General features: G+C 44.3%; 1 protein-coding gene across 3 annotated transcripts; it reads left to right on the plus strand.

The window, feature by feature from the left end:
• The first annotated feature begins 11 nt into the window (after window positions 1–11).
• NDUFV3 (NADH:ubiquinone oxidoreductase subunit V3) lies at window positions 12–8,428 on the plus strand. Of its 3 annotated transcripts, XM_071430216.1 has the most exons (4): window positions 12–151; window positions 250–328; window positions 3,538–4,479; window positions 8,150–8,428. In XM_071430216.1, exons 1-4 carry the CDS (start codon window positions 101–103, stop codon window positions 8,296–8,298), a joined length of 1,221 nt encoding a protein of 406 aa, XP_071286317.1. In that variant the 5' UTR covers window positions 12–100; the 3' UTR covers window positions 8,299–8,428. The 3 variants fall into 3 exon arrangements, with proteins under 3 accessions (XP_071286317.1, XP_071286318.1, XP_071286319.1); XM_071430217.1 differs by lacking the exons at window positions 12–151; window positions 250–328 and adding an exon at window positions 338–506; XM_071430218.1 differs by lacking the exons at window positions 12–151; window positions 250–328 and adding an exon at window positions 1,939–2,215.
• Window positions 8,429–10,642: the final 2,214 nt, after the last annotated feature.

A 10,642-nucleotide genomic window follows, 5' to 3' on the forward strand; every position in this document is an offset into this window, starting at 1 on the left:
GCCACGCGCGCGATTGCGTCACCGCGCACCGCGCTGACGTCACCCCGCGCCCGCCCCGCCCACCCGGAGGCCGCGGGGGCGCCTGAGGGCTCTGGGCAAGATGGCGGCGGCCGCGGCGCTGAGGGGCGGCGGGAGGGCGGTGGGCCGCGAGGTAAAGGGGCTCCTCCGGGAGAGTTCCTGCCCCCGCACCCCCTCAGCTGTCGGGATTTCCTCCCGCTCTGTTAACTCTTGTTGTGTTGTGCCGTGCAGGTGCTGCAGCTGGAGGCGCGGGGGCTTTGCACGAAGCCGGTGGGCACCGGGACGGCGCCGCCGCCGCCGCCGCCAAAGAGTAAGAGGGGGGTTTGACTGTAAGAGGTATCGGGGTGTCAGTAAAAGGAAAGGGTGAGGAGAGCTGGGCAAGGTCAGGCCTCGGAAGAGGCCCTGCATAAGCTGGGAAGAACAAGGACTAAAAGGTCACCGCCATGTAAACGAGGGTTTCTGATAAAATGTACCGTGTAGTAATAAAGGTAAAAGTAAAGGTCTGGCTGTGTGGAGTATATATACATAGGCTATATATACATATATAGTTTTATTTGTCACGTCTTTCCTGTTTACCTTCACCTTAAAAATATTCAAGGCCAAGCTGGATAGGGCAGTGTCAGACTATTCAATGTGTATGTCAAACTGAAAGAAATTAGGGTTAGGTCAGATATCAGGAAAAAATTCTTTACTGTGAAAGTAAAATGAGGCCCTAGCACAGGTTGGCCAGAGAAGCTGTGAATGCCCCATCCCTGGAAGTGTTTTTAATGAGGTGTAAAATCTAGTTTTCAACTTCAGATGTTCACCCTTGTCCTTTAAAATGTTTGTGTTGTCAGGTTTAAAATATAGAAGGACTTCCAAAATCCAAATATCTCAAATAGCAGCTCCAGGCAGCGGTGTAAGAAGCTGCCATGGCCCTGTGTGTTAAATTTGGTTATAATGCTTCTTGCCCCATGGATCTGCAAGCCTGAACCTTGGTTTGGATGCTGCCCTACATCCTGAATTGAGGAGTATTTGAGCCCCTTTTATCCCTGAGTCAAAGCAGGAATACAAATTTCAAAGACTGATGTCTTGTTTGTGTAAATGGAGGCTCAGTGGTTCAGTGAGGTTTCCTGTCCCAAATTAGAGATCCAGGTGCTGAAACAGTAAAGCTCCATGGAACCATATGTAGGAGTGATCAGACTTGTTGACTGCTGTAGAAAAGATCACTGAAAGAGCAGTTGAAGGCAGACTTCTGCCACTTTCTTAAATGCCAAAGCAAATAAAAGCCTGGCTGTTCCATTAAGAGAGCCTTCACTGCATAGATTCATTGACCAGCAAATTGCTTTTTATTATGATTTATTTTTTTGCATTAAGTGTGTTTGAGATGCACTTTGGTATCAGTTTCTGGATTCACTGTCCTGCAGGTCTGATTTGTGTCAGGAGCCCTCTTAGGCCAGCTGCTTCCCCTGCAAACACTCCAGGTTAATTAAGATGTATAGAATTAAGATTATAGGATGCAGCTGCCTTTGCCAGATTCTGGCTGGAACAGGATGTGCAAATTTTCCTTGCTTTGATAAAAAGGTTGTGTTTACACACAGAGTCAATGATGGGAAGTAGAGCTGTGATTTCTGCCTGTCACCTCTCTGAGTGTGATCAGCCTTTGGATAAGTGCTGGGAATGATGCAGGAGGAACACATCTGGGAATGCTGTTTCTGTCACTGATTTGGGGGTGTTGTTCTTTTGGCAAAGTGATGCAGGTACAGATTAGCTGCTGCAAAGTTTGAAATACCTTAACTAAAGTGGATCACTTGTGTTGGATGTTTCAGCTTTTAATCATAAAATCTATCATTTTCACTTATCCAAACTGAACTGTTTAAAGTATTATCCCAATAACTAATGGTCAAGTTGAATTTTTCCTGCCCTCTTGGTTTCTTAGGATGTTTTAACATTAATACTTCTTCAGGTTTTGCTCAGCTTTCCCTTTCCTATCCTCCTTTTGCATCCTTGTGTTAGTTTAACCTTTTCTCTGCCTCTCTGAGGAACTCTTCCCTCCTGAGTGACGCTTCCTCCCGTGTTAGTTTCTGCAGCAGGCTGGCTGCTGTTTGGCTGGGCCAGTCTGTGCAGGGAGTCAGACCTCTTCCAAAGGTGGTTGCCCATCCTCCTGCTTCCCCCTGCCCTTCCTTCCCATCCTGCACCTTCCATCTGCCAGAGAGAAGTATGTGCTTGAAATTATTCCAAATACTACCTGCAAACTTGATACCTTCTTTTCTTGTATTTTGTTGTCATAAATCTTTGCATTTCTTTCTTAAATACTTTGCTTTTATTTTCATGTGCTTGTCTCTTTGTGATGTTTTCATTTAGACATTGCTAAAGACTTGCTTCTGTTCAGAGCTAATGGTAATAACTCCTTGATTCATCCAAGGTATTACCACACAATACCAGTGAGGGGAAAGCTGTATTTGGTTTATGGGCATATAAAGTAGATCTGGATTTCCAAACTCTGCAGAAAAATCTGCATAATAGGCTGGAAGTGTGTTGAATTTTGCTGCTGGTTGGAAGTGGTGCAATTGTAATGGAGTTGGCTTTACTGTAGCCAATTTCAGCCGTGGTGAATCTTCTTAGTGTGCTCCCAGCCCTCCTTGACCTCCTGTTTTCTGTAACCACAACAGTATTTGCTGTTGCACAGCCTCTTGAGGATAATAATAAGCATCCAAGAGATACTATGTATTCCCTGAAAGGACCTGAAAATTGCTGCCTTCTCCTTCAAATGTTGGTTCCTTGTCTGGAGAGTTTAGCTTAGTGCAGGTGTCCATGAGGGAGAAGAAGCTGAGACAGAAACAAACGTGGAGCATCAGGAGATCTTCTGTGAGCCCTTTAACAAAGAGGTCTCCAAGCAGAAATAGGGAGTGAAGCCTGGAGGAGATGAGGTCTTGGGGAAATGGTGTTGAGCTGTGGGGGCACACCTCAGGGGGCAGCTCATGGGACAGAGAGCAAGTAACATTTTCATGGATAGCCTTAGGTATCTCTTACTCTGCTGCTTTTCCTTTTGGGAGTCATCCCTGCCTCTGCTCCCAGGGTAACTCTTGCAGCAGCTGTGGCTGTGTCTCTTCACTGTCTCTCTGCTTCCCTGGCTTGTTCACAGACCAGGCTTGTCTGCAGCAGTGCTTGAAGAGCTTGGCTGAGCCATCCTAATGCTCACCAGGGATAGGGAAGTGTCTGCAGTCCTTCTCCAGTGCTGCAGAATTGAGGCACAGGGAAAACCAGCTCTTGGAGGGGTCTGGCAAAGTGAGGAACACGAGGGTTTATCTCTCGAGTTTTGGTATCGCAGCAGCAAAAACTGTTACGTGCTAGTAGAACTCCAGTTCCTTTAACCTAAATCTAAAAACTTCCTGCTTTGCAATGCCTCTGTTTAGCATTCTAATTACTTTCAGTTTATTTTTGTAGCAGATTATCTCTGAAAGTTAAAACTGTGTGACTAAGATCAGTGATAGTGATGTCAGATACAATGATGATAATCCTCTTTATGCCGTTTCCTAGATGTAGCGGCACCACAGGGGAGCACCAAGCTGCTTGCCATGAAGGCACCAGTTGAATTTCGTAAAATGTTGTCTTCTAGCTCTCACCTGCTGTCTGCAGACAAAGGTGAGAGCATTTCTAGTACCACCCTCAAGGAAGCTGCAAAACCTGCTGAAGACACGAGGATGCCCATGCCAAGAAAAACTCAGGTTGTGTTTCCTCAGCGAGGAGTTGTTTCCTCCCGTGAGGACAAAAACCTCACCACGCCTGCAACAGGAGGAGGCCTGAGGAAAAAGTTAGCTGAGGAACAGTCTTCATCTTCATCCAGCTCAGAGTCAGATTCTAGCTCAGATTCTGAGGATGAAAATGTTGGTGATTCAGAAGTTGCCACTAAAACTAAAGTTGAGTTTCCCAGACGAGATCCCATCTTTTCTGAGAATATAGCAGTAAAGGCATCAATGCTGGCAAAAGAGAAATTGTCCCAGAAATCCCTCAAAGAATATGGAATTAAGAAGCTGCCACGCAAACCAGAAATTGACGTGTCTCCTGTAAAGCAGGTCAAATTTTCTAAAACATCAGTCAGCCAGGAAACATCAAAATCCAAAGCAAGAGACCCCAAAGTAAAATCCCCTCCAAAAGAACAGAAGCTGGGCTTAGAACCACATGTGGTGAAAAGTCTGGACCTGACTGATGTCACTGCTAAATCTGATCATGTGGAGGAAAAATCCATTGGACCCCAGGTAGCAGCTATTCAGCTGAAAGCCTCAGCAGTGACTCAGGAAGACAAAAAGCAAGATCTGCTATCCAGAGGAGAGAAGGAAAAGATGAAGGAGGCAAAAGGAGTAACTGCTCCTAAAGTGGAAGAGATTTCTGGAAGCACAACGTTGGTGATGGGCACCACAGCAAAGGAGGAGACCATGCAGGAAGCAGGAGTCCAGGCTGGAGAAAGCAGCACAACAGAGGGTACAGCTTTAAATTGTTTGAACTGTATTGGTTCATCTGGGCTAGGGTTTGACTTTTTTAAAGGGTCTCTACATCTTCTCTGATCTTTCTACTGAAGCTGGCAGAGTGGCAGTGACTTTCTGGAAGATAAATTGTTCATTGCTAATTGTTATAAGCTGTCAGTAATACTCAGTCTCCAGTTATGCTGGGAAAGGAAGTGGTTTCATTTCTCTGTATTTATAGTTTCATAAAACAGTTACTTATAAAATGGAATCAAGATTGTTTCCACTGTGAGCAAAATCATGGGCTTTATATGACAACACTTGTTTTCATTCTTCTCTTTTTTTGGAAGGATTTGATGGCTGCCATTCTCATGAGTCAAATTTGGTGCCATCTCATTGTTGCTTAAACCCTGCCATCTTTCTGGTTTTGTTTTGGGGTTTTTTTGGGTTTTGTTTTGATGGGTTTTTTCCCAAGCTGTCAATGTTTCAGATTTCAGAAGACTTTGAGAAATCATAGTGTAATGCCAGAAACAGGCACTACAGATTCTGAGGCTGGAAGGTTGCAAACAACTCGTGTGGAAGTAGTGAGTCAGTGTTGTAGAGGGCTGGGGAGGAGACAGTGGTGTGTTTTCAGGAAACACCATCACATAATCATCTCCTCAGCTGTGCTTCCCTGTCTGACCTTCCCTTCTTATTTACTGCCATCCTGTTCATTGATGGTCCTGCTGATCTCATTTTGTCTATCCCAGTAGCAGATGTCTCTCTGTCCTGATCTCTTGAGATTCTGCTTTTCATCTTAGGCAGTATAAATCTGCCATTCTTGAGACCCCTCTTCTCATTGCTACTTTGAATTAAAGAATTTGCCTGCTGGAAGTAAAAGCAGCATTAATTTAAGGTTGCTTGGGTATCATCCTTCAGGAAAGGCCCTGAGGGCCAAGGGAGCAGCAGATTGAACGTGAGCCAGCAACATGACCTTGCAAAGGCCACCGAGGGTGACCTGGGAGGAGCAGACTGAGGGAGCTGCAGCTCCTCCCCTGCTGAGGTGCACTGGGGGTGCAGAGTTCACTTTGGGGCTCCCCAGTGCAAGGGACATGTGGGAATGCTGGACAGACACCAGCAAAGTGCCACTGAAATGATGGAGGGACTGGAGTATCTCTGTTGTGGGGAAAGTCTGAGAGAGCTGGGACTGTCCTGCCCAGAAAAGAGAGGGTTTAGACAGGACATCATCCATGTGTGGGAATAGCAGAAGGGGAGTGCAGAGAAGACAGAGGTGAGGCTTTTCAGTGGTGCACAGTGGTGGGGCATGAAGCAGTGGGTAGAAACTGAAACACAGGGTTTTGCCTGAACATCAGTAAGTACTTCTTTCCTGTGAGTGATGGTGCACTGCACTAGTTGCACAGAGAGGTGGTGGGGTCTCCATCCTGTCAGACACTCAGAAGCTGTCTGGACAGGGGCCTGGGCCTCCTGCTGTAGCTGACCCTGCCCCAGCATTTGGGGTTGGACCAGCTGACCTACAGAGGTGTCCTCCAACCTCAGCCATTCTGTGACTCTGAACTGCCTGACCAGGTTAAGGGACAAAATAATTGCATTTGTATGGCAGCTTCCAGGAGATGGTGCTGAGTGAAAGGCCTGCCTTCTGTTTCAGGGGTTAGGTGGCTCATAATTCATCTGTTCCCTTTCCTTCTTCCTTGACAGCAGCTCAGATGACTGGAAGTGGCACTCAGTGCTGGACTCGACCTTGGAGGTCTTTTCCAACCTAAATAATTCTGCAGTTTAAAAAACAAAATGCAGCACTGTTGGCAAATGATATTTTGATTTGCTTGTTCCTTTTTGCAGTCAACAGCATAAGCTTTCTTTTAAAAATAACAAAAGTTTGGGAAGGGCTCTTTGCTTTTATCTACAGATGATGCTTTTCTCACCATTCATCCACAGTGGAGTTCTAGATGCTCAAACATTTTTCTTTTCTGGTGTCTCCAGATGTATCTTGTTCTCTCTTCCTTCTTTGAGAGCAGCCACTGCTTTTCCTTGTTCAACATTCACAGCTGACTGTACCACCTGTAACTCCTACTTCTGCCCTGCCCCTGTGTCCTTAAGTCTGCAAACTCTGCAGCAGCCACACAAAAGATGTAAAAAGAATTTTTCTCAATGCAAACCTGGATGTTGAGGTGATGTCATCCCTTTGTAGAGCAGTCAGCAAAAACTGCTGCCTTGAACTGCTGAGTGAGGAGCAAAGTTGTAGCTGGGAGCTCAGAAATAGGCCTGTGATTCATTTCAGAAGAGCATCCCAAGAAGTGCTTGCTCTTTAGGAGACAAAGCAGAGATGAAGGATGAAGTGTGGGGAGGATGAACTCAGGAATAAATTTTTCCTTGAGAAGCCAAGTGCAGTGTATTTGGGCAGGAAGAGCAAGGCTCCATCTGCTTCCCTTCCTGCACATCTGTCTCTGAGTTTGGAACTGGCTCTTGCAGGTTGAGCTACTCTTGCCTCCCCGTGCCTGTTCCTGGGGCTCTTTGCAGCAAAGAGCATCATCTGCTGTTTCTGCCTGCATCTCATCTCCTGTGAGCTCTGTCAGGAGAGCTGAGCAGCAGGCACAGGGGCATTTCCTGTCATGTTTTGCTGAAACCATGACTTACTACCTTGAGTTTTATAAGCAAGCCTTGCTAAATGCTACAGATACTTTCTCTTAATCTGATAGCTTCACACTGCATTAATTATGTCATAAGTAAAGGGAGATCCTGGTGTTCAAGTTCTTGTGTTTTTATTGTAGATGGACCTGTTAAAATAAGGGCTTAATACAATCCAACCTGAGCCACCACATACAAATTTATACAACAAAGCTTTTCACTACACTGTGTGTCTTCTGTTGTTAAAACTCTGGGTATACAAGAATAAACTAATACTGGGAGTAAAGTTTTATTTCTTGCAGTTTGCTTGGTTGTAAAATCAGCCTGTGTAAGAACCTTTTATGTAAATGATACTGCCTAGATCTGCATAATATTCCAAAAGCACAAGAATTTATGTTGGCTTTAGAGGAAGTAATGAGTTCTAAATAACTTTATTGGGTTATTCTTTTTTGAAGGAGAGTTAATACAAAGGTTAGAAGATTATATTTACAAGGAAAGAAATTTACATCAAAGGCTCTTGATAGATTACTGTTTGGCATAACCACATTTGAAATTAAATGGTGGAGATGTTGCTAATTCCATTGCTTCTCCCCATGGCAAAAATTCAATCTGTAAAGCAGCCCTGAGAGCTGTATCTCGTGGTCTGACAGGATGATACATGACTTGTACTGCTCCTTTGCCCCTCCTGGTTTGCCAAGAATGTCACCTACTGTTCTGGCTGGAATGAAAACCAAGGCAAATATGGGAAAGCCAGGAAATGCAGACATATGTCTTCCAGAGATAAATGGAATGTTCTGCCCTTTCCACCCCCAGCATTAGGTGGTGGTTTGGGTTTCAAACCTGTACGAGATGCCTTGTGCTGATCCCTGTTCCCCACTGCATGTGCTGCCTTAGGCACCAGCTGGACTTAGTAAACTTCTCCTTTTGTTCAAGTTGCTGACTTTTATTTCTTTCAAATATTGACTGGACGAGGGATCTGACAATTTATGAAGGCTGACTCAGGGCTTAAAAACGTTGTCTTTTGGTGTGACATCCTCATAGTCACCAGTTGCTGTTTGTTTTCACAGAGCCAGCTCCAGAGGAGTTGGATAATTCCACCTACAAGAACCTGCAGCACCACGACTATCACACCTTCACCTTCCATGACTATGTTGCTATCCTTGCAAAGTACAGGCAGCCTCAGCCATCCTCTGGAAGACCATCACCAAGGCACTGAGAGAGCCACACCTTCAACAAACACCCAGGCAGGATGGGGAATTGTTCTATTTAGCACTGTTGCTTCATCTGTATAATTGAAATCAGATAATAAATAATAAAGGCATAATAACTTGGGCTTTTGAACAGTTCTTCCTGGCTGTTGGAGTCCCTCACTTCTTGACTTTTATGAGTGAACTGCAAATGAATCATCACTGAATAAAAGTATCTTTTCTACCTCTCCATATATATTATTTGGTGATAGTGTAAAAAAGTCTTTTTGACTTTTCAGTGTCTCCAAACTTTGGATAGTGACCATTCTTACAGGACCACATCAAAGATTCCTGTGGGGTTCAGCTCCTGTGGAGTATGGGCCATGTTTCATTTGGTGTCACTGTACTGCAGTGGGCTGTGCTCCTTGCACACAAGCATGTTCCCAGCCCTGAAGGGGTAATGTTTACTCTGGATTTGGGAGTTCAAATCATTGGCTGGGAGCAGCACAAGAAGTGTTTGTCTCCTGTGGCAAGAGTGAATGTTTTGTGTTAGTGGAGGAATGCAAGTTTATGTAATGTGATTGAAACATCTCAAAACCTCTGCTCTTGTAAAGGGAGAACAGAACATAGAACTTTATTTAATCATCTGTTGGGGGCTCCAGCAGTAATTGAAATCATTTTAAATGTAAGAGAATCTCAGTGGGCAGTTCCTAATAGACTTTTACTGTGTTGATTAAACTTGTAGGAAAAAAAACCTATTTCTATTGAATTATTATTTTTAAATGTGATGAAAACACCATAAGGGTAAAAACAGCTCCTGGTACTAATTGTTGGGAGTATGTTTAATTTCCCACTTCTTTTTTTCCCCCACACTAAAAGTTAAAATTGCTGTCCAGCCTCAGCCTTGCTCTGCAGAAAATGTGAGCCATGAGGCACCTCTCAATGCACGTTATCAGCAGTTACAGTTGGTCTCAGTAAATTTTGTATTTCCATCCTATTAGTAACAGTCTTCTGCCTTCTGGGAAAATCGCCTTGATGGCCGCCAGCTGTTGTGGGTTTAGTTCCATTTTGGCTTCTTGTTCATTTTGGGCTTTTTTGGAGTTAATTGGCCTTTAAGCAGTTCTTGCAATAACTCCAGCATTTTCCATCACCTGTCTGTATTCTTTCAAGCAACAGACCAGGCAAGATCAAAGGGAAAACAGAGTCAGCTTTAGGAGTCTATCTGGATATTGGATGTGAATCCCTGGGTGCAATTAGTAGAGCAGATATTTTATACTGTAACTTGGCAAAAATGTGGTAAGAAGGATCAAGAGGCCTACATCAATTTGCTGTGCAGAATTTTAAGTCAGAAACCCCTGGCAAGCAATTTTATTGTCCTGTAAAAAATAAAGAGCATGTTAGTGACTCCAACTGAAATTTAGAAATCTGTTAATGTATAAATAATGTATAAATGTGCTGAGGAATAAAGAGCAGAAAGTCACTTGGAGACACCAATGGTCCCATGTACTCTGTACTTATAAAAGGGAGAGAAATTTGCTGCTAGCATTAAAAACATGAAAGAATTGGGGTCTTCCTTTGTGAAGGGCCCAGAGGAGGCCCCAGTAATGCTGCTGTGATTTGTTATTACCTGAGACTCCACGAGGAAACCTGAGCCCCAGAGCTCAGAGCTGCACTGGTGCTGAACTGTGCTCTGAGCTGCTCTGGGACTGCAGAAGGAGGCTACAAATTGTCAGACTCTGCAGTAAAAGTGAAATGTGTATTTACTCTGGCTGCCCACAGTAGCTGTCACTGGTGGCTGTTGGGAGTCAGCCTTGCTCACCTTCTGCCCTTTTTATTTCTCAGGAGGGTTGGTGTTTGAAACAGGGACTGGATCAGCCCAGGAGGAGTGGGATGAGGTAGAAATGTATCTTTTTTTTCAGTCAACTCCCACCCACTGCTCAGCTCCATTTCTAACTAAGGAGATTCTATCTGGTTTGGGGACGGGCATTTTGCTACCCTTGTTTCAAGATCACAGCAAAAATTAATGGTGGATGCCTTTTCTATCCATGTAACCCTGCCTTGGTGTCTTCTGGTGATCTTTCTGCACCTCTAAAATGAAGCTGGAAGTCAAATAACTTCATAACTCTTGTGCTGCATGTCTTAGGTTTGCCCTGCTCAGTGAACCAGTCTGCCCTTGGAAGGCAGATTGTGCAAGGAAGGCACCAATAATTTTTTCCCACTGTTGTGTTTTCCTGGATTTCAATGAAAAAGGCTTCATGTTTTTGTCCTTGGCTATTATCAGATGTTGCTGTGCTTGAGTCATATGCTAACATTTAGATTGTAAGCAGGATGTGACACAATATGCTCAAATTCTGTAACGTTAGTAACTTTGCT

Source organism: Agelaius tricolor, unplaced genomic scaffold (genome assembly GCF_023055355.1).
Source record: "Agelaius tricolor isolate 1412-34295 unplaced genomic scaffold, bAgeTri1.0.p SCAF_7, whole genome shotgun sequence".
NCBI classification, from domain to species: domain Eukaryota; kingdom Metazoa; phylum Chordata; class Aves; order Passeriformes; family Icteridae; genus Agelaius; species Agelaius tricolor.